This window comes from Trachurus japonicus, chromosome 10 (genome assembly GCF_045865225.1).
Source record: "Trachurus japonicus isolate A0001 chromosome 10, Traja_1.0".
Lineage (NCBI taxonomy): Eukaryota > Metazoa > Chordata > Actinopteri > Carangiformes > Carangidae > Trachurus > Trachurus japonicus.
In genome coordinates this window covers 4,991,304-5,014,883 of record NC_140916.1, presented here as the reverse complement: position 1 = coordinate 5,014,883, position 23,580 = coordinate 4,991,304, and the positions used below count along the sequence as shown (strand labels likewise).

General features: G+C 44.5%; 2 protein-coding genes across 3 annotated transcripts in view; both read right to left on the bottom strand.

The window, feature by feature from the left end:
- Positions 1–2,723, bottom strand: part of arap3 (ArfGAP with RhoGAP domain, ankyrin repeat and PH domain 3) — a 67,658-nt gene extending 64,935 nt beyond the window's left edge. For both annotated transcript variants that reach the window (XM_085789004.1, XM_085789005.1), the window contains exon 1: positions 2,568–2,723. The gene's annotated coding sequence lies outside the window, so the exon portion shown is untranslated. The remainder of the gene's footprint in view (positions 1–2,567) is intronic.
- An 11,147-nt stretch (positions 2,724–13,870) lies between these two features.
- stard15 (StAR-related lipid transfer (START) domain containing 15) lies at positions 13,871–22,927 on the bottom strand. Its single transcript, XM_085789020.1, has 6 exons — positions 22,778–22,927; positions 16,945–17,092; positions 16,759–16,862; positions 15,249–15,366; positions 14,457–14,509; positions 13,871–14,179 (listed from the first exon to the last, which is right to left on the bottom strand). The coding sequence occupies exons 1-6, from the start codon at positions 22,922–22,924 to the stop codon at positions 13,964–13,966; spliced, it is 786 nt and encodes a 261-aa protein (XP_085645146.1). The 5' UTR covers positions 22,925–22,927; the 3' UTR covers positions 13,871–13,963.
- Positions 22,928–23,580: the final 653 nt, after the last annotated feature.

Genomic DNA, 23,580 nt, shown 5'->3' with positions numbered 1-23,580 from the left:
TTAACGTAGCCTACTGCCTGGCTTGTGCTTCTTTGAATGTCGCGCTTTAGAAAGAAAAAAATTAGTAAGAAATTAAAATAGAATTAAATAAGTCTATTTTTCAAGCTTGTTTGTAGCGGAAGCTTCTCTTCCCAGTTCGTCCAAATTTGACGAACCAGGAAGAGGAGCTTCCGCTACAAACAAGCTTGAAATAGGCCTATAGACTTATTTAATTTTTTTCGGGACAATTTCGCATTTCGGGGCTTCAACACAAGACAGACATTACATACGAGCAGCATGGAGGTATTTGGATGTTTTTTGGTGTGTCTTTTTGTTACGAAGACAGTTGGTATCCATTTGCAACCGTTATATGGACATGCACTGCTACGCCGAGACCCCCTGTAACTCAGAGAAGCCACGGAGGACTCTGAAACTTCTCCCAGCCCTTAGTCCACATGAGGGGGAGGAGATAATGAGTGAAATTTCAATTTTGGGTGAACTATTTAATGTGCACTGTCCCATCCAAATAAACAAAGTAAAGTACATTTATATACCCTGTGTGTGTGTGAGTGTGTGTGTGTGTGTGTGTGTGTGTGTGTGTGTGTGTGTGTGTGTGTGTGTGTGTGTGTGTGTGTGTGTGTGTGTGCGCGCGCGCTGATGGAGTTCTGTCTCTCTCTCTCTCTCAGCTCAGTGACTGAAACAGGAAGTTCAGTCGATCCAGAGCAAATGATTGGACCAGACACCTGTCAATCAAAACCACAACACAACCATAACACAACACCCCTCACACAAAGACCACTGTCTGAAAGAGAGAGAGAGAGAGAGAGAGTGGGAGGAGGAAGGAAGAGGGGGAGAGACTGACCTTCATTCTTTACCTCCACTGAGAGAAAGAGGAGGGGAGAGAGAGAGACAGAGAGAGGGGAGGAGGGGGGAGAGAGAGGGAGTAAAGGAAGGACAAATAAAAGAGAGAGAGCAGCGGTGGGCGAGCGAGCAGTGCAACAACAGAGAGGCTCTTATTGTGACGAACAGACGGTCGATTGTTCAGAACCGCTATGAACTCTGGGTAATGGAGCAGGAGACGGGCCAGCCAGCGCCTTGGAGACCAGCAACCAATCAGCCAATCAGTCAATCAATCAATCAATCAATCAATCAATCAATCAATCAATCAATCAATCAATCACAGACATATTGACCTGTGACATCACAGCCGTTTGTCTCAGGGAGTTTCTGAAGAGGAAGTTGTTGGTTCAACTTCCTGTTACACACACACACACACACACACACACACAATGTCATCCGGCCCTCTGCAGTGTGTGTTCGGTACGGACTGCCCCAGGTGGGATTCGAACCTGGTCTAACGCACGGCGGGCGATGATGCAAACCGCTGAGCCAAGAGGTCGATGACTGCTTGGCTCAACGGTTTGCATCGTCCTTTATGAGTGAGTGAGTGCAGATGAGTTGATACCTGCAGTGTCCTGAGTGGGAGGGGCTACATGTCACAGTAGACAGTGGCATCACGGTGACATCACAGTGACATCACAGTGACATCACAGTGACATCACAGTGACATCACTGTGCAGGCGCTGACTGAAGTTTACTGTGGAGTTTCGGCTCCAACAGGAAGTTCAGTTTCCTCTTCACAGGATGTTTGTGTTCCATGTGAACGCCCCGTTTCCCGCGCTCCTGAACACCTCACACCCAGACCCCAACTCACTGGACACTGGACACTGGACACTCTGTCTCTGTCTCTGTCTCTGTCTCACTGTCTCTGTGTCTGTCTCACCAACTCACTGGACTCTCTGTCTCTGTCTCTGTTTCTGTCTTGCTGTCTCTGTGTCTGTCTCACCAACTCACTGGACACTGGACACTCTGTCTCTGTCTCTGTCTCACTGTCTCTGTCTGCCTCACCAACTCACTGGACACTCTGTCTCTGTCTCTGTCTCTGTCTCTGTCTCACCACCCCACTGGACACTGGACACTCTGTCTGTCTCACTGAAAACTGTCTCTGTCTCACCACCTCACTGGATTCTCTGTCTCTGTCCCACTGTCTCTGTCTCACCACCTCACTGTCTCTGTCTCTGTCTCTGTCTCTGTCTCTGTCTCTGTCTCTGTCTCTGTCTCTCTGTCCAGCTGAAATAATTTCTGAGTCAAATCACAAATCCTACAAACTGAATCAGAACCAGAAACTGATCGATCAGGATGAATGTTACAGACTCTAGCAAAGTTTAGTTGTTTTCAAACGGTGTGTGTGTGTGTGTGTGTGTGTGTGTGTGTGTGTGTGTGTGTGTGTGTGTGTGTGTGTGTGTGTGTGTGTCAGGGGAGGGGGGGTTCAGATCCAGAAGCTCCGGCTCCACCCTACTACTGCTGCTGCTGCTGCTGCTGCTCTGAATGAGTCTCTCCACAACTTCCTCCCTGAGCTCCAGAACCGACACCAGGACCAGGACCTGGACCCGGACTAGACCCGTGTGGGGGCTCAGTCCTGTCCTGTCCTCTGTCTTCCTGTAGCCCGGAGCCTCACACCAGCTCAGCTCCCGGACCCGGTCTCTGTCTCAGTCTCGGTCCAATAAACAATTTAAAAAGTGTCTCACCTCTGATCCGGTCCGGATTCTGACTCGGGTTCTGGTCCAGGATCTGGTCCGGGTGCAGGTCTGTGCAGGTCTGTGAGCCGGAGCAGTCCGGGGCTGGTCTCCGGCAGACTGGGTCTCTGTGGTCTCAACCTCCGCTCTGCTCTCAGCTCCGAGTCCCGAGTCAAGCTGCTGCTGCTGCTGCTGCTGCTGCTTCCGGCCTCGGATTTCAAAATAAGGGTCCGTCATTAACAGCATCCGGTTCGTGTCCCGCCCAAAATAAAGTCCGTAGTTAAACAATTACAACATAAAACATGACACGAGATAAAATAATATTTTATTTTCTTGTAATCAACTTTTTCTTTCTTTTTAAATTTTAAACAATAATCACACAGATTCAAAACACACTGACCCCTCCTCCCTCCTCCAACATAGAAATATTTACAAAATCAAAATCACAACAATGGAATAAGACAGAGAGATAAACATTACAAACTAACACACAGCAGCTTAACCAGATGACCTCAGAAGTCACAACAATAATGTTTTATTATGTTTCTCCTCTGCAGCTCAGAGTTATTGGTGTTTTATTGATAACTGGTGTGGAGGGAGTCAACATTTAAAGGAATAGTTCACCAAAAAATGAAATTCAGTCATTAGTGACTCTCCCTCATGCTGATGAATAGGCTACTCCGGAGTAGTTTTTTATTCCTCAAAGTGCATCTGGAGACCCGGGAGGCCGGTTCCTAGTTCAACCAAAACTTTATATGAGAGTAATAGGGCCAGACACAAAAATGTCCATAAAACTACACAAAAACCATTTAATATTCCTCCACACTGCTCGTTTTTTTTGGGGGGTGAACTATTCCTTTAAAGGGACAACGAGGAGTTTCTATTTGGTTATAAAAAAGTCTCACGTTAATGTGGATGAATCTACACTACCCACACTTGTTAATGGCTCCATTTTCGATAAATATATCGTTTTGTCTCTATCATTATTTTGTTATTTTAATTCATGGTGGAAATGCTGGTCGAGCCGACCAGCGTTTCCTTACTTTCGGTTTCGCGGACGCTCATGAGAATAACGCCGCCGAATCGCCGTTTATGGTCGGGACTACGACAGTAACTGAACCTCTTTGAACCTCTGACTTTAATTCTTGATGAATGAAAACATGAGTCTGTCTTGCGCTGGTCGAAGAATTCTACGGTGCGTGTGGAGGCTCATAAATGTAGTGTGAAAACACTTTGCTTTTCCAAAACTCCACATTGTCCCTTTAAGAGAAGAAGTGCCTGTTCCAGTGAGTTTCCTCCCTTAAGACTTATCTACAACTTTAACCCAGAGCCTTTGAACATCTGGACCCACCCACAGGACATGTAACGACCAGCTCAACCAATCAGATGTCTTCTACAGGGTGTTAAGTTGATCCTGGGACAGATTTTGGGTTTAGATGACGGAAAGACTTTTTCCCACACAGCATCCCAATCAATGGTCTGTGTTCCTAGATGAGATAATAATAGAATAACTATAATAAACAACAATAATCGGAGAAGAGACACTTTATTGATGAATTGTAAAAATACATTTTGGAAAGCATTTCCCATGAGCCTCTGCGTGCATGGTAAAATTCTTGGACCAGCGCAAGACGGACGAAAGCGAAAACATTTGCCAAGAATGTTTTCATTGATCAAGACTGAAAGTCGGAGGTTGGAAGACGATCAGATACCGTCGTAGTTCCGACCATAAACGATGCCAACTAGCGATCCGGCGCGTTATTCCCATGACCTGCCGGGCAGCGTCCGGGAAACTGAAACTAGGAAATGCTGGGCGAGGTCGACCACTAAATAATAATATCAAAATAACAATAAAGACTAAACAATATATTTATCTAACTGGACCCATTAACAAGTGGTAACGTAGATTCATCCACATTAATATGAGATCCAAAATCCAAATTTCATGTTATTGATATTGACTGTCTGACTGACAGTGATATAAAATGAAAAAGTAAACACTATGATGACAAAGATTTTTAACAACAAACAGAATAAATGAGAGAAACTGAGTTTATTAGAGGACGATGACGACTTTTACTTTGAAGTGTCTGTGTTGCTGTTTCCTACAAAGGCTCCGCCCCCTGTCCCCTGTCCTCTGTCCTCATTGGCTGAGGTCACTGGTCCAGGATTGTCTCTGGACCTGGACCTGGACCTGGACCTGGACCTGGACCTGGACCTGGACCTGGACCTGGACCAGTGTGCAGGGAGGAACACCGTGTCCTGCAGCTCGGTGGAGTTTCCTCAACAACAATCAGAGCCGTGCAGACAGGAAACAGGAAGCTGCTGAGACAATAGAGTCCAGGAGGATCCGGATCCAGCTGCATTCTTCAGCCTCCAGGAGGATGCAGCCCCACGTCACGCTTCCTCACCCCCCAGGACAAAGGAGTCCTGGATCCAGAGTCCATCGACCAGGGGTGCAGAGACCAGAGACCAGCTTAGCTGCATGGGTGTCACCTGGCTCAGGTGACTCAACAACATCAGAACCATGAATAGAGACGCCGCCACCTGCAGGTCAACTCAGGTACAGACACATCACTGAGTCAACTGTGACATCATGGTCACATGACCACAACGAACCCATGTGACCCAGTTTAGACGTATTGAGAAGTTTAGACCCAGTTCACACTAAAAACAGTTGGGTTAAAAAATAACCCAATTTTAACCCAACTGCTGGTTCAAATAAGGACAAACCCCTTTTTTGGGTTAATTTTAACTCAACGGGTTGGGTTATTCTTTTTTTTCTTTTTCTCTTAACCCATTGGGTTAAAAAAAAACCCCAAAAAGAGTTTGTCCTTCTTCAAACCAGCAGTTGGGTTAAAATTGTTTGTTTTTTTTAACCCAACAGTTTGGTTGTTAAAAACTACAGAGAGTGCTCCAAACTTTTCTACAAAGTGACACCACTGGCACAGAAATGAATGGCAGTGGTGTCACTCGTTAACAAGTTTGGAGCGCTCCCTGCAGACCTAGATTGAAAAGTGGTTAAGTGGTCCTTCAAGTACAATTACTTATCATTAGTACCTCTTCAAAAGAGAAAGAAAACTTTCTCGATTGATTATCTTATGTTTTAATATAAACCTATTAAAAGTAAACTCTTGTTAAAAAAAAAAATCCAATTACTTGAACAACCCAGGAATTGGGTTAAATTCATAGCCTATAACCCTAAAAATGGGATACATTCTGGAAAAATAACCCAAAAACTTAACCCAACACCAATAACTCAGAAATTGGGTTACAGAGATAACCCAACATTTTTTAGTGTGGTCCCTTTGGCCCCTAAAGACTCAGGCCTGGATCTGTTATATATACAGTATCTCACAAAAGTGAGTACACCCCTCACATTTTTGTAAATATTTTATTATATCTTTTCATGGGACAACACTGAAGATCTGATACTTTGATACAATGTAAAGTAGTCAGTGTACAACTTAACAGTGTAAATTTGCTGTCCCCTCAAAATAACTCATTAAAGGGATAGTTCACCCAAAATTCAAATTGCACTCATTATCTACTCACCCTCATGTGGACTAAGGGCTGGGAGAAGTTTCAGAGTCCTCTGTGGCTTCTCTGAGTTACAGGGGGTCTCGGCGTAGCAGTGCATGTCCATATAACGGTTGCAAATGGATACCAACTGTCTTCGTAACAAAAAGACACACCAAAAAACATCCAAATACCTCCATGCTGCTCGTATGTAATGTCCGTCTTGTATTGAAGCCCCGAAATGCGAAATTGTTCCGATAAAAATAAATAAGTCTATATTTCAAGCTTGTCTGTAGCGGAAGCTCCTCTTCCTCCTGGTTCGTCCAAATCTCGCGCAATTTGCGCCGGCATCAGTGCGATTACTGAACGAACTTCTCCCAGCCCTTAGTCCACATGAGGGTGAGTAGATAATGAGTGCAATTTGAATTTTGGGTGAACTATCCCTTTAATGTCTGAACCTCTGGCAACAAAAGTGAGTACACCCCTAGTGAAAATGTCCAAATTGTGCCCAAAGTGTCAATTTTTTGTGTGGCTACCATTTTTTCCAGCACTGCCTTCACTGTCTTGGACATAGAGTTCACTAGAGCTTCACAGGTTGCCACTGGAAACTAGAGACATGTTGGACAGTCCATCACCTTCACCCTCAGTGTCTTTAGCAAGGCAGTGGTCGTCTTGGAGATGTGTTTGTGTGTTTGGGGTCGTTATCATGGTGGACTACTGCCCTGGGCCCAGTTTCTGAAGGGAGTCTGTCTCTCTCTCTCTCTCCGTCTGTCTGCTGTGTTGGTTTGTTCATCGTTCTTCTTCTTTTCTTTTCAACTAGTAATGTGCGGATCGATACTGAAATATCGATACTTCCGATACCAGGTCTGTGTGCTCAAAAATGGATTCTCAAATGAAAATATTGATACTTTTGATACTTCATATTTGTGGTAATGTATATCATTGACAGGAACATGGTGGAAAGTAACTAAACTATTGAGATATTGTCTAAATGACATGCGGTTTTTAGGAACTACTTTTTCTTCCGCCTGGGTAAGTGCGTAATGCATAGCGAAGACACAGTCTGTGATATCTGTGGGAAAATAATACATAAATAAATAAATAAAATTATTATATAAATAATATTTTTGTTTATTGTTCTCTTATTTATTTTAATGGTTTTATTACTTAATTCTTTTTTTTAGTGTTTGAAATACCATTTTCACATATTTTGTATGATTGTGTCCTCTGTTTGGTTTTTAATGTTGTTGTATTAGCTACCTCAATATACTTCAGAGTTTAAAATAAATAGATAAATACGTTACTCTGATTAGATGCATTGTATCCTTAGGAAGCTATTGAAATACGCTACTTTTTTTTAGATTTACCGGGCACATTAGTTGTATTTGCACAAAGTATTGGTATCGGATCGGTATTGCCGATTCCAGCCTGAATTTTACTCAGTATCGGATCGGAAAGCAAATTTGTGGTATCGAACATCACTATTTTTAACATTCCCGTTCTGACGGCGTTCCCTGTATTTGACCTCACAACGCTATGAACTGTGGGTAATTTCCTTCCCACTGGGGTCAGAGCTCATTCACTGACTCACTGCCTTCACCTGAACGCACCTCTAGTCTCCAGTGATGGAGGTATTGATCAGTGACATCACAGCTTCAGTCTGCTCATGTTGTCCTGATCAATCATCTGATAGATCTGGTCCATCGATTTGATTCGATCAGCTGTCTAATAAAACTTATTGAATGATTCAGTCCTGTAGCCCTGCTTTAACACACACAGCACAACTCCACTCATTAATTCAAATTCACTTCACTGGAAAGACTTTTGTCCCTGTAGGAATCATGCATTGGTGTTTCCGGGGATCTGTCAGTAGTAGTATCTATTACCATGGTGATTTACCCCAGTAACCAGTGAACCACTACAGTAACCCTGGCAACCAGAAATCAACCTGAAGTTACCTTGGTGTCAGAGCTGAGCAGCTCCACCTGCTGGATGAATGGTGAACTGCTCCTTTACACAGTCACTCAGGCACACTTGACTGATAACTACAGTATGGCGTGTGGGGGGGGCTTTGTTATATAGTTTGTTTCTCAGACACACACACACTTTATTAACAAACCGACTTTTAAACTTTTCAGACTTTTATTCAAACAACAACTGATTATTCAACAGAATCAGAGGTCAAAGGTCAGAGGTCAGGAAGGTTGCGTCACATGACACAAGTTATTTTTGTGTTTTAGTCGATACACAAAGATCACAGCTGTTAGCATCTATAAGTTAGCAGCTTAATGCTATGGCAGACCAGACCGGACCGGACCAGAACAAACCAGAACAAACCAGAACAGACCGGACCAGACTGGACTGGACTGGGCTGGACCAGAGCAGACTGGACTCTCTACAACAGAACTCAGGATAACTCAGGACAGTTTGGACCTTCGTGGCCTCCCATTGCTGTCAGAAGGTTTGGACCCGTTTGAACATCAACAGAACTAATGGAACCAGTTGAACCAAAACAACCAATGGGAACCCACAGAACCAGTGGAACCAACAGAACAACTTGAGTCAAAAGAACCAAAAGAGTCAATGGGACCAATAGAACCAAAGGGACCAACAGAACCATCAGAACCAGTGGTATCAATAGAACCATTAGGACCATCAGATAGAGGTCTTCAGAAAAACCTGACAACCCGAAAACCCGAGGTTCCGACCCGACCCGGCTCGGGTCTTGGGTCCATTCACAAGAAGTGAGGCCGGGGCCGGGTCGGAACCGGGAGAGTTTGTCTCGGGGCTCGGGTCTCTTATTGTGAAAGGCCTACAGTACCCGAGAGGACCCGGCGATTGGCTGTCACAGCTGTCAATCACCCCCACCCTCCCCCTTCCGTCCAATGCGAGGCTGCGAGCTGCCTGTGCGACTTATGTCACGTGATCAAAACGACTACACGACTCTTATGATGATGTCAAAGGTGACAGTTCAAGCAAAAGTTAGAGCCTAGGTCAGTACTTGGGGCAGTTAAAAAGTTTGTTTATTAACGTAACGTTATGGTTAATGGTTCAAAATAGTTAAACAATCGAGTTGCTGTAGCGTGTTGTTACCGCGGTAACGTTACGCTCCGCAAAGCACATGGAAACTCCAAAATTATAACGTTAATTAAACAAGAGGAAATGACTGGTGGATTGGCGTTAGCAATGGCTAAGAAGAAGGATTACAGTAGCCTACATGACCATCTAAACAAGAAAATGACGACGTGGATTTATTTCTGTTTACATCACGTTATGGCCGGGGGGGCTGGCAGCGGCCGCAGCCGGAACCAGGTAGAAGAAGACTACGTTTAGGTAAGAAACTAGTAGTAAGAAAGTAGTAGCTAATAAAAACAAGTCTTATTTAACGCTAGACAACTTGTATTAAATCATAAAGCAACTCTGGCATTTCGGGTCTTTTCTTTAAGGGTTCGGTTCGGGTTCGGAACTCATATTTACAATAATAGCTCGGGGCCAGTCGGCTCCGGGTCCAATTTTCACGGGTCCATTTGGGTTCGGGTCAATGGAACCATTAGAACCAACAGAAAGAAAAGGACCAATAGTAAGGGCAACATATGAAAATCTGGGAACTAAATCCTTACCAAGAAATTTATTCACAATTGTCTTAAGGAACGTGCGTAATATCATGTCTTAAAATGTTGAAATTCAACTCCTGTGGGAAACCCCCTAAAAAACTACTCAAAGTTGGGGTACCCGTAACTGGATTTTTGAACATTCCGAAATGTTAAATTTGGCCTTAAGTTACTTGTGAGGGGTCAAACTAGGGGTTTTTCATGATTCTGAGTTGATCGCAAACATTAGTTTTACGCCCAAAACACTCCTTGGTGGAGAAAAAAACAGCCACACCCACTTTTCTTGTTCATCGGAACCCCCACTACCACCAATAGAATGTATTGCAGAGAAGCCATTCCTTATCATTGCAGAGGTTGTGTTACATAATACTACTAAATACTCAATATAATGTAACTTTTAGTCTACCCTTTTTTCTGAAGGACATTATACAGACCCTCCAGGATTTTATGATGTCACAATTGCAACTATTAATGCAAATTCAATCATGAATTCTTTGGCCTTGCCACTGCAACTTTTCAGCAAATTTGCTATCATAGACCGCTGTGGCTAGCTGTTTTCAGCTGTGGTCACAGTGTTTCCATTACCTTTTTTTTGCATGTCTGTGTTTTTATTACTAGTTATTGTTATTGATAACATGCATAAGAAACTTAAAAATTGTGGTAACACTTTATTTGATGCCTATCTCTATAATGCATTATTATCATATTTATAATGAGTTATAATACAGTTATAGCACTGTATAACTATAGTTATAAACACTCATAAATGATCATAATGCTTTATAACAATAATCATAACACACTATAAAGCATTTTATCATGACTAATAAGGTCAGGTATTATAATACGTTATAATTGTTAGTAACTCGCTGATAATGCCCACATTTATGCATTATAAATATAGTTATAATGTGTTGTAATTGGCTTATAGTCATGTATAACTATCATAATAAACACTCATAAATGATCATAAGGCTTTATAACAATAAGCATAACACATCATAGAGTATTATAACCCTATTATAATACTTTATAAAATGCTCTATAATGTGTTATGCTAAATGTTATAAAGCCTTATGAGTATTTATAATGATGGTTATACATGACTATAAGCCAATTACAACACATTATAACTATATTTATAATGTATTATCGACGTGGGCATGGTCAACAAGTTACTAACAATTATAATGTATTATAATACCTGACCTTATAAGTCACAATAAAATGTTTTATAGTGTGTTATGATTATTGTTATGAAGTATTGATTATTATTATAAAATATTATGATCATTTATGAATGTTTATAATTGTAGTTATACAATGCTATAACCACATTGAACTCATTATAAGTATGGTTATAATGCATTATAGAGATAGGCGTCAAAGTCTTACCAAAATGGTTATTAGTTGGCTAACAGTAAATAATATGGTTAGTTAGCCAACTCCTATGTGCGACTGAATCTGATGACCATCTGACCATTTTATTTTCCTAAATGCTAGCTGACTGCCCCATTAGCTATCAAACTAGGATAACATGGTGTAGGGCTATTGTCTTCACGAGGATTTTTGCAGTTAGGTTTAGGCGGTGATCTACTATACTCAATAGAATACATAAATAATAGATAATAGATAAAGTAAGCTATTCCTCTGCATGACAGAGGTTTTCTTTAATGTCACAAAAAAACGTCTACTATTACTACTGAATACTTAATATAACTTATATTCTACCTTTTTACATTGTTGGACATTAATCTAGCACATACGTCAATCTCATGTCAAAAACCTGGGGGCCAGATCTGTCCTGCGATACACTTTTATATGGCCTTCAAGAAAAATATTATGTTAATAATGGCCCACCAATATAGCATTCACATTACTCACATTACAAATCCCATAATACACTACAACAGCTACCATACGGTCATGACCAAGCAATAGGCCCAAGCTGGAATGAACAAGTTTGTGACACACTGCAACATCTTTTTCCATTCTTCAAAAACGACCTCTTAGAGCCTGGATGCTCGATGGAGATTGATGCTCAGTGTGTGTGCAGATTAACATTATCATGTTTGCAATCAATGTAGCACCACTGTGTATTTTTTGTGCTTTTCCTATCTTCATTTCGAGAAAAACTTGTTTCAGTTGTTGCTGGTATGTGAAATCTGGTGCATGTCCACTGTATTTTCTCTCTCGCTGCTTGCTACCGATCCGCATAATAAATTACATTTATAATAACTTTTAAAATAAATTTAGCGACACCACAAAATCCTGGAGGGTCTGTATAATGTCCTATAGAAAAAAAGGTAGAATAAATGTTACATTATATTGAGTATTATAAACCTCTGCAATGATAAGGAATGGCTTCTCTGCAATACATTCTATTGGTGGTAGTGGGGGTTCCGATGAACAAGAAAAGTGGGTGTGGCTGTTTTTTTCTCCACCAAGGAGTGTTTTGGGCGTAAAACTAATGTTTGCGATCAGGCCTTGTCCATACGAGCCCGGGTATTTTTGAAACCAGAGTTTTGCTTCGCGTCCACACCAGTGGTGTAATAAAAACACTCCGTACACACGCAACCGTGAAATCCGCTACCAAGTGACGCAATGCACGTGTGGAAGGCAGTTTTAACCAATCAAAATACAGTGGAAACCGCTTGGATCAAAAGGCTTGGGGCGGAATCATTTCTATACAAATGCTGTTTAAATAATTCGTTATCAAGAAATCCGCTTATAGTGTTAATTTTTGGTCATTTTATGGATGTAAACATGCGCAAAAACCATTTCAAAACTACGTGTTATTATAGCTTTATTTCACAGACTACAAGTCCAACAATTAAATATTAATTAATTTAATAAAAATGTAGCCTATTTATTTTATTTTCGGCGATGTCCCTTTGACGTGCACTGCTGCAGCAGCCTGCACATGTTGCTGCGCTGTGTCTTGACTCTTGTGCTGTGTGTTGTTGTGTGCTGTGTTGTTGTGCTGTGTGCATCACCTGGCTGCTGAGCCACATGACTGTCGGTGCTTCACAACTCTTTATCACTGGCTGTTGTGTTGTCTGTCAAAACATGTATGAATGAAACATCATATCCACTTTATATCCACCGCGGACGTCACGTATAGTTTCGGCTTTTGGCTCGTTCCGCTCATCTCCGCATAGGCTCTTTTTTATCACTACATGACAGCAGTGACCCCCCCCCCTCCCGTCGTAGCCTACCCGGTCTGACAGTGACATAGGCTATTGCCTGTTCATTCATGAAAATCATCCCGAAAAGCTCTCAATCAAACAAGGTGGGGAATAAGAGACTGCGGCGCTACTGTAGTAGTTCTGTAATTTTAAAAACACACCGGCAGCGGCCCAGCTGATCTGTAGCGTCACTTGTTACTGTAAATGATGCTGTGTGGAAAACCAGCTGTGGTTTGTGATTGAGGGTGAGTTTGGAGCTGACAAGAGGATCGTCCTGACGACCGTTTCGTTATATTTTTCTCATCGAAAAACTATACAAATAGCATTTAGATGATGTAAAAAAATAAATTAAAAAAAAGTGATAAAAATCCACTTTGTCACCTCCATTTTTGCGAGCTCACCTGCAAACCGCTGCAAACAACCTCTGCAGCTGGCAGTGTTTACATCAGCACGTGTGCAGCTATGACGTAAACGAGTAAAACAATCACGGTTGCAGTGTCCACACGCACCCGGTGAAACCAACCCCGGCCGAAAACCCCACCCTGGACTCCGGTTTCAAAAAACCACGGTTTCAGGGTTCCAAAAGCGCGGTTGCATGTGGACAGGACATACAACCGGGAACATATGTTCACGGTTTCAAAAAAACCCGGGCTCGTGTGGACTAGGCCTCATGAAAAACCCCTAGTTTGACCCCTCACAAGTAACTTAAGGCCAAATTTAACATTTCGGAATGTTCAAAAATCCAGTTACGGGTACCCCAACTTTGAGTAGTTTTTTAGGGGGTTTCCCACAGGAGTTGAATTTCAACATTTTAAGACATGATATTACACATGTTCCTAAAGACAATTGTGAAGAAATTTCTTGGTAAGGATTTAGTTCCCAGATTGGTCAAATATCTGCTAAAATGCCCTTACTACAAAGGAATCAGCACAGCCAGCAGGTCAGGGTCGGTTCATGTGCGGTCTGGTCCTGGTCTGGTCCTGGTCTTGTTTCTGGTTCTGGACTGGTGGGTCTGAATACTTATGTGGGATCAATAAAATGCGTCTCATCAAACAAACCAACAAACATGAGTCAGGACGTCGGTCTGTCTCTAAGTGTCCTCGTCGTCGCTGGGCTGGTTCTTCTCCTCCCTGGCGCAGCTCTCGTCGATGTTCTCCAGGGAGTCGCCCCGCTGCAGCGTCAGCTCCGACGCGCTGATGCACGGCAGCGTGTTCTGTTCTGGAAACATCCACGGCTTCTGGGTCGGGTTGTGCTTCCTCTTCCAGTCTGGATACTTCAGAGACGCCTTGTAGATCTTCCTCATCGCCTGAGGGGACAGAGGACGGAGGGACAGACGTTAAGGCAGGCAAGGCAAGGCAATTTTATTTGTATAGCCCGTTTTTACAAACAGTTTGTCTCAAAGGGCTTTACATGGCATAACAACATCCTCTGCCCTTAGACCCTCACATCGACTGAGGAAAAACTCCTTGGAAAAGCCTTTTAACAGGGAAAAATTGGAGAAACCTCAGGGATGAGGCCTTGCTAGTTCTGTTGGTTCTGTTGGTTCTGTTGGACCTTCACTGCTCAGAAAGTGATGATTTTACCTTTGGAGCCACAAATTGAGAGACTCTGTTCACCACCCACTTTGGCAGAGACCCTGCAGACAGAGACAGAGACAGGACGTTACCATGGAGACCCCTCCCTACCTGTAGCCATGTTTCCATCCACCTGTCTATCGAATTATCTGAAGATCAATATATATATATTTTTTAATTAACCTTTATTTATACAGGTAAAATCTCACTGAGACCTAATAAAAATATAAAGGTGAACAACACCGGTTAAAGTGCGTTTCCATCTCAGACCTTTAAATCCAATAAAAAGTCGTGTGTAATGACGTCGTGAGTTGTTTTACGATCATATTGCTGTATCAAATCGTTTTCTAGCAGTTTAAGGTGTTTCCATTCATTTTTACACTAAATCATGAAACAGAAGGACGTCCATCCTTCATCTGTAACCGACTATCGGAGGTCGAGCTGCGGACAGGCCCAGTGACCAGCTGCTGGAGTCGATGCCTGGAAACCACTGAGCCACATGAATGCCAGCCAGGTTAAGTTGGTAAATAGTCTGCAGGTTGGTGGTTGTAATGAGACATGCCTGTCATCTAACACCGCTTTGACAACTGTTTCCATCAGAATTTGTCGAATAAACTTTGAATCAATCAAGACAAAATCCAATGAGATCGACCGTATTAACTTTTTTTTAATCGATATTCATGATATTTAATTGAATTTTACTGTTTCCATGAGGCGTTTTAATTCGATACTGCTTAATGCAAATAAAAATGTGTGGATGTAAACATGGTCTGTGAGTGTGGGTCAGGGCCGTGGTCTCACCTCTGGGGTCCACCTGGGTGAGGTAGTAGAGGGTGGAGCAGTTGGCTCCGTTGGACTGGATCAGGTATCCGGTGAGCAGGGACACGGCTCGGACGTAGTCCTTCTTAGGAGGGTGTTGCTGTTCAGAGACAGAGGTCACGTCACTCCTCTACAGGACTGAAACTTCCCAAATTTGCCTCTTTTCAATTCCCAGGATAAAAGAGCTGCCCTCCAAGGAATCCCAGGAAATCCCCCCAGAGATAACAGGATACAGTCTAATGCAGCTTTAAGGCTCCTATACGTGTTTATATATTAAGTAAGCGGAATGTTTGTGTTAATATAAGTCTTAAATAGTTGTATCTTCCAACAGCAATCACTTATATAGAGTGTTTGGTCTGAAACACGGGTCTGTCAGTCACTCTGCTCTGCTGTAAGCCGAGGAGAAAACTTTCCTTGTATCCTACAACCTTTATCCAATGAGGAGAGAGAACGGCATGAAGGGCTGTGTGTGCAGCCAAGGGATGCGCGTGAATGTGGTGACGTAGGGACGAGGACCAATAGATCCATGACGAGGGCGGGGACTGCTAACTCCATCGACTGACAAAAAGTTAGCCAAAACGACTGGATCGCTTACTTCTGTTTTAATAAAGTCAACAATACAACTATATTAAAATGTTTTAACTTTCTGTAGGAGGATGAAAATAAGTGTCAGACACGTTCCTCCACATTAATCAAACGGTGACAGTGATGAAGTTGAACCTTTTATTCATTTTTTTTTAGTTCTGTTAGTTTTGCCTTTTATTTCCATGGACCATATCATGTATCCATCCTTTACTTGTTGTAAAAGTGAAAAATTTATTTAAAAAATATTGTTAAAGGTATAATATGCAGGAATTCCCCCCATCTAGCGGCATATCGGAACGTATTCTTGATGTTGCATTCACATGAAATCGGGCAGACGTCAGACAGACAACAGATGCTGCATGTAACAGGATAAACAAGCGTCTATGTAAACAAGTGGTCCGCCAGCACGAGGCAAAACAATACAGGCATGACAATATGTTGTCATGGTGATGTGGTATTGTTTACCTGACCCATGTTTTACCGTCTTTCTCTGGTGGAGTAAAATGACATCCGGTTGGTTTGCCGACGGCCATCTGCCTGACTGCACCTGAATGCAACACCGGTGCCTCTGTCCTTCCTCACACTACACAGTGGTGACAGTTTTAACAGGCCGAGCCGACAGCTCCACTGAGTTTCCGTGGTTACCTACGGTCACCCTGACACTCAACGTAAAAAATGGCGATGCAACATGGCCGCCTCGGTTCGGTGCGTCGCCCATTTATGTATTTGTAACGACTTGTAACAACTCATTCTAAGGTACCAGAAAGCTTTCATTTGTATGTGGGTGTGATTCCACTTCAGTGAAATACGTATTTATGAAAGCAATGTTTGATTTTTGCTAATAAAAAGCCAAATAAGTTACACACTGGGGCTTTAAAACAAAAAGAACAGAAAGGAAGACACTGACCGGGTGTTTGACAGAGTAGTTGATGATCAGGAAGTCGTTGCCCAGAGGAAGCCAAGACCTCATGGTCACAAAGTCTCTGTTCTTCAGAGGACTCGGACACTTCCCTACACACACACACACAGACACACACATGAAGATATGAACACATGAACACACTGAGGAGCTTGAACCTGTGCTGGTACTGACAGGAGTAATATCCAACGTCTGCGTTCACCGTCAGTCGTCCGATGTCGTACGTGTCGATCATGTTGGTGTCCCACTTCTTGCGGTAGCTGGTGTCATGGAGGACGTCGTACAGCGTCTCCGCCGCCACATCTTTACACACAATCCTCATCTGAGGACAGAGAGTGGACGTCAGACACTGAGCAGGACCTGAGGGAAGTCTTGACTGTCCGCTGTTAGTTAGGGCTGGTCCAGGTAGCTCTGATCCATTTCATAGCTACGCTGCTATAGACTTAGACTGCTGGGGGACACATCTGGTTATATGGAGCCCTCTCCTCTCCTCTCCTCTCCTCTCCTCTCCTCTCCTCTCCTCTCCTCTCCTCTCCTCTCCTCTCCTCTCCTCTCCTCTCCTCTCCTCTCCCCCTTCTTCCTCCTCTCCTCTCCTCTCCTCTCCTCTCCTCTCCTCTCCTCTCCTCTCCTCTCCTCTCCTCTCCTCTCTCCCTTCTTCCTCCACTCCTCCATCCTCCTCCTCTCCTCCTTCTTCCTCCTCTCCTCTCCTCCCCTCTCCTTCTCTCCTCCCCTCCCCTCTCCTCTCCCCCACCCTCCTCTCGTCTTCTCCTCTTCTCTCCTCCTGTCTTCTCCTCTCCTCCTCCATCCTCCCCTCCTCTCCTCCACCCTCCTCTTCTCTCCCCTCCTCTCCTCCTCCATCCTCCTCTCCTCTCCCCCTGTCTTCTCCTCTCCTTCCCACCCCTCCATCTCCTCTCTCCTCTCCTCTCCTCTCCCCTCCTCTCCCCTCCCCTCCCCTCTCCTCTCCTCCTCCCTCCCATCTCCTCTCCTTTCCTCCCGTCCCCTCTCCTCCTTCTTCCTCCTCTCCTCTCCTCCCCTCTCCTTCTCTCCTCTCCTCCCCTCCCCTCTCCTCTCCCCCACCCTCCTCTCGTCTTCTCCTCTCCTCTCCTCCTCCATCCTCCTCTCCTCTCTTCCTGTCTTCTCCTCTCCTCTCCCCCTTCTTCCTCCTCTCCTCTTCTCTCCCCTCCTCTCCCCCTGTCTTCTCCTTTCCTCTCCTCCCCCTCCTCTCCTTCCCACCCCTCCATCTCATCTCCTCTCCCCTCTCCTCTCCTCTCCTCTCCTCTCCTCTCCCCTCCTCCTTCTCTTCTCCTCTCCTCTCCTTCCCACCCCTCCTGTCCTCTCCTCTCCTGTCCTCTCCTCTCCTCCTCTCCTCTCCTCTCCTCTCCTTCCCACGCCTACCATATCCTCTCCTCTCCTCTCCCCTCCTCCTTCTCTTCTCCTCTCCTCTCCTTCCCACCCCTCCTGTCCTCTCCTCCTCCAACCTCCTCTCCTCTCCTCTCCTCTCCTTCCCACCCCTACCATATCCTCTCCTCTCCTCTCCTCTCCTCTCCTCTGTCTCCCGGTCACACCCGGTGGTTGCAGACAGGTGTCTCTCAGGCAGGTGGAGGACGTCCTGCTCCCTGACAGACTAGAGGACGTGGCCATGTGACACTGCAGGACGTCAGTGTTTCCACTGCTGTCATCAGATACTGAGACGCTGCAGGTAACTCAATCAGCTGCTGCTTTAATCATTCATACAGTCCCAGCCTCCTCTACCTGTCTCTACCTGTCTCTCCCTGTCTCTACCTGTACCTGTCTCTACCTGTCCACACCTCTATCTGTCCACAGTGACATGCGGTGACCACTAGGACAGGGGAGGCAGGCGATCACAGACGACGACGACGACGACGACGGGGGGGGGGTGTTTGCACTTTGCATAGATAAGTTTTAAAATGTGTGCATTGCAACACCTTCTCATCACAATCCACGCCATCTAATGTTACAACACAGATCAGCTGTTATTAAAACCCAACTCATCAATAACAGGATCGCGACATTGGACCACCGCTAACATTACACAACAAACCATTACAGTTTTTCTCAATTGCTAAAACACTAAACCCTATTGTCTGAACCAAATGCTCGGTTGCCTGAACCCACTGATTGAACCAGTCACCCTTTTGGCAAAACCATCAGCACTTTTCACCTGTTTAGACACAACTGCCAACACATTTTCATTGTGATGCACCTGTGTTGCATAATGCTGAGCACAGGGGGCAAAAGTCAAACACAAGTAAAGCACGGGTGTACACAACCGGTTGAACACAACAACTCAAAATTGATCACACTTGTGTCCAATGATGTGAGGGCACATATACTGTAAGCTAGTTCAGGATGAAGTCCTGTGGCCTGACCCAGTACAGAGAAATGATGCTGTGGCTGAGTTACGTATATATGCACTTCTCATTTCTATATTTTTTGTACTTTATTTTTACGTAGGCCTACTGCATACAAGTGCTAAATGCACAAGATTTCTGTTTGTTTTTGTACTGTACAAGTGCTACGTGTAAAATGCAAAGGATTTCTGGTTTTTGTACTTTTTTTTTTACAGTACTATGTACAAGTGCTAAATGCACAGGTTTTTTGTTTTGCAAGAGGAGAAGATGAGAGACGACAGGATGAAGGAAGAAAGGATGAGGGAGGGAGGGAAGGAGGGATGAACTGGGAAGAAAAAAGAAGAAGGAAGGAAAAGGGGATGAAATGGATGTGGGGAGGGAGGGAGGAGGGTGAAAGAAAGGGAAGGAGAGAAGTGCTAAATGCACAGGTTTTTTGTTTTGCAACATGCATTTAGCCTACAGTGAACGATAAACATTTATTTCTACAGCTTCATGTGCTGAGCATTGTGTTTTCTATTTTTCTAGGTAGTTAGGCTAGTGCCAATGCCCCCCAAAAATTGAGACACCCCTACCGGAGGTAGAACAAAACCTAACAATGTTTTTCCACATCTCTAAGGTCTCCCATATATGAAATGGATTCTTAGGTTAAAATATTTTTCTGCAAACATTGTAAATTGATACATATTGTCATACACCCCAGACTTACTGTAAAAAAGAACAAAAATACACCCTGGCCGTATGGGAGTTAAGACATATAAACTCATGTAGATTAATAACAATAAGCTCTGACAGCTTTGAAACTTGACATAATTGTGGCCAGGAAGTTCCTTTACCTATTAGAAAAACTGGATGTGAATATCTTGATGTATGTAACATATAGAGACCTATAAACACTTGCCTTAAATAAGCGGACATGCAAAAAAAGAATATCCATGCAGAATATTCTCATTTACTTTGTAGTTGCTCAATCGGGGATTGTCATAGAAACCCATATGATGGCTTGTTTGAAAGATGGAGTTGTGCTGAATCCAGTGATACCAAATATGTGAATATAGCATGCATAGTCAGCATAATACGTCACCAAATGTATGAGGTGTCCCAAATGAAGGAAAGTTAAACATGGGCATAATCAAGTCTCCACAGCCCATTATCAATGGTGACAAGAATGTTGAACAGTTCAATCTTACTGCAACCTAAGCAAGTAACTTTGGCAAGGCAAGGCAATTTTATTTCTATAGCCCGTTTTTTACAAACAGTTTGTGAGGAGGTGCTGGGCATTCTGAATACTTCTAGCCATTTGGAGTAGGCATCTACAACAATCATAAAGGTGTGACCTAAGAAGGGACCTGCAAAGTCCACGTGTAATCTTTTCCAGCTCTGGCCTGGAAACTCCCAAGGATGTAAAGGCACCTGCCGAGGCAGCCGTTGTTCCATCTGGCGAGATTCACAGGCTTTGCAGACCTGCTCTACAGCCGTGTCAGTCTTAGGTGTGTCTTTTTGTTACGAAGACAGTTGGTATCCATTTACAACCGTTATATGGACATGCAAATTTCAATTTTGGGTGAACTATCCCTTTAAACCTTAGATTAACTAAATAATCAAATTATTTCTGACAGCCTAGGTGAGGCACTGCCTCCCCTGACTGCACGTCCTTGCCTGTTGTCCACACCTGTACCTGGACCAGTCCTGGACTCAGTCATCCGACCTGAGCACCAACAGGAAGTGACACAACTCTTCCAACCAGAGTGAAGTAAAGACATAAAACTCTTGAGGACTTTTAATGTGAAATGATTCGGGAAGTTGATCTTTTCAGAATAAAAGCCCTTAAAGGGATTCAGTGCGCCGGTCGACTCATCTCGTCTTCTCCATGTTTCCAGAGACACGTCAGTGGGAACAGCTGTGAGTCTCCGTCACTCAGGTGTCGTCAGGTGACCTCAATTATTCATGTGTAGAAGCAGCGGCTCAGTGCTCCGGAAAGACTCTGTGAATTATTAACACTGCAGCCTTCATCACCATCACCATCACCATCATCATCATCATCATCATCATCATCATCATCATCATCATCATGGTCATCTTCTTCCCACGCCGGTTTAACCTGAATTCCACCAGTTCGGTCACAGTCCAGTTCCTCTGGTCTCCACCAGGGTTCGGTCTGAACTTCACCTGACAGGTGAGTCGGACCGGACCACAGTGTCTCTAAAGGACAAACACAGACTGCAGACTGGAAACACTGGACTGGACTAGAGTGGACTGGACTGGACTTGTCTGGACTGGACTGGACTGGACTTGTCTGGACTGGACTGGACTGGACTGGACTGGACTGGACTGGACTCGACCGGACCGGACCGGACCGGTCTGGACTGGACAGGACTGGACTGGACCGGACCAGACTTGACTGGACTGGACTGGATTGGACTGGTCTGGTTTGGACTGGACTGGACTGGACTGGATTGGACTGGTCTGGACTGGACTGGACTGAACTGGACTGGACTGGACTGGACTGGACTGGACTGGACTGGACTGGTCTGGTCTGGTCTGGTCTGGACTGGACTGGACCAGACCGGACCGGACCGGACTGGATTGGTCTGTCTCATGTCTCCTCAGGTTTCCAGACGTCACCTGGTCTTTTCCACTCTGAATGTTTCAAGAAGCCAGATGTTGATGACCTCACAGATCAGAGGTTTGTGAGTTATGTCAGAGAAATGTGACGTTTGCCCACAACAGGAACTGGTCTGGACTCTGGTCTAGACTCTGGTCTGGACTCTGGTCTAGACTCTGGTCAAGACTCTGGTCTGGACTCTGGTCTGGACTCTGATCCTTAAACCAGCCATGTCAAACTGTTGCTCAAAGCTCCGTGTGGCTGCACACTGCATGAGGCTCATTCCAACCAATCAGCAGCAGCGGTCTGGACTCATGTCTTCAGACAGTTGACTGGTCAGACTCTCGGTTGGAACAAAAACCTGCAGCCACGCCCAAAGTATTACATTTATTAGAAATTTCTTAAGATGGTCTTAAATACAGTACTCAATGGTCTCAAATTCATGGATTAAAGTTCTCCTTTGCCACAACGGATTTCCGTCAATGGAAAACTCTATTTCCAGTAGTTCAAGTCAAAAAGCCCCCACCAAGTATTGAGAGCATATAGATTTAAACTGGCCTTTTTTCCCTACATTGTGTCTACATTTATTCTAATTCATTGAGATGCACCTGTATGCCCTCTATAGGGGTTTGGTCACCGTTGGTCAGCCTTCTACTCATTTCAATACTTAGAACTGCTCATTTTTCCATTGTCCTTGAGTAAAAGTTGTGTGAGTGATTTCAGTGTCAGTCGCGCGCAGACTCCTTCCTTTCTTCCTTGGTGCTTTTTCTAGTTTTGTATTGATTATCAGTTTGTTTATTAATAACAGATAATAAGTAAACTTGACTGATTGTCAATGAGGTTGTAGTACAGTGGGATCCCCAACCATCGCTTATATTTATAGGATTTTTTAATTCTTTTTTTCAGTCTTAAATTTCATTCAAGGTGGCATTAAAAAGGTCTTAAAAAGTCTTAAATTTGACTTGCTGAAACCTGCAGATACCCTGTCATGTGGTCTCAGGTGAGACCAGGGGAGGCCAGGTGTGTGACTCACCTTGAGTTTCTGGACCGTCCTGCTCTCCTCGTCTCGGCACCACACCGTCACCCCCCCCTTGCAGTAGCGGCTTGTCCAGCCGTCCCCGCTCAGACACTGGTCCCTGAAGGACGAGAAGTCCGAGTCGTCCGGGATCTGGACCGGCATCTCGGCGCCGGGAGGGAGGGACACAGCTGGTCGGTTCAGGAGCCGGAATGAGGAGGTCTGGTCACTCTGCTGCTGCTGCAGGTCTGGATCAGCTGCTGCAGGTGGAGGAGGAGCTGAAGAGGAGGAGGAGGAGGAGGAGGAGCTGAAGAGGGGGAGGGGGAGCTGAAGAGGGGGAGGAGGAGCTGAAGAGGAGGAGGAGGAGCTGAAGAGGGGGAGGGGGAGCTGAAGAAGAGGAGGGGGGGGGGGGGTTAGCTCCTCCCACTGACTCAGAGATGGGAAGGAGAGCAGTCACTCTGCACTTTATCCAGGAACCAGAGACCACAGGGTCAGGAGCCCTTTCACAAGTCTGTCCTCCTCTCCTTTCCTCTCTTCTCTTCTCTTCTCTTCTCCTTTCCTCTCTTCTCCTCTCCTCTCTCCTCCTCCTCTCCTTTCCTCTCTTCTCTTCTCCTCTCCTCTCCTCTTGTCTCCTCTCCTCTCCTCAAGTCCTCTCCTCTCTCCTCTCCTCTCCTTTCCTCTCTTCTCTTCTCTTCTCTTCTCTTCTCCTCATCCTCTCCTCTACTCAAGTGCTCTCCTCTCTTCTCCTCCTCTCCTTTCCTCTCTTCTCCTCTTCTCTACTCAAGTCCTCTCCTCTCCTCTCTCCTCCTCCTCTCCTTTCC

Bases quoted from the DNA above. Each gene is read 5' to 3' on its own strand.
- stard15 (XM_085789020.1), bottom strand. From the start codon at position 22,924: ATGCCGGTCCAGATCCCGGACGACTCGGACTTCTCGTCCTTCAGGGAC. The intron at 17,093-22,777 runs GTGAGTCACACA...CTCTGTCCTCAG, and splicing joins GGACGGTCCAGAAACTCAAG to ATGAGGATTGTGTGTAAAGA. The intron at 14,180-14,456 runs GTAAAATCATCA...CTGTCCCCTCAG, and splicing joins CTCAATTTGTGGCTCCAAAG to GCGATGAGGAAGATCTACAA.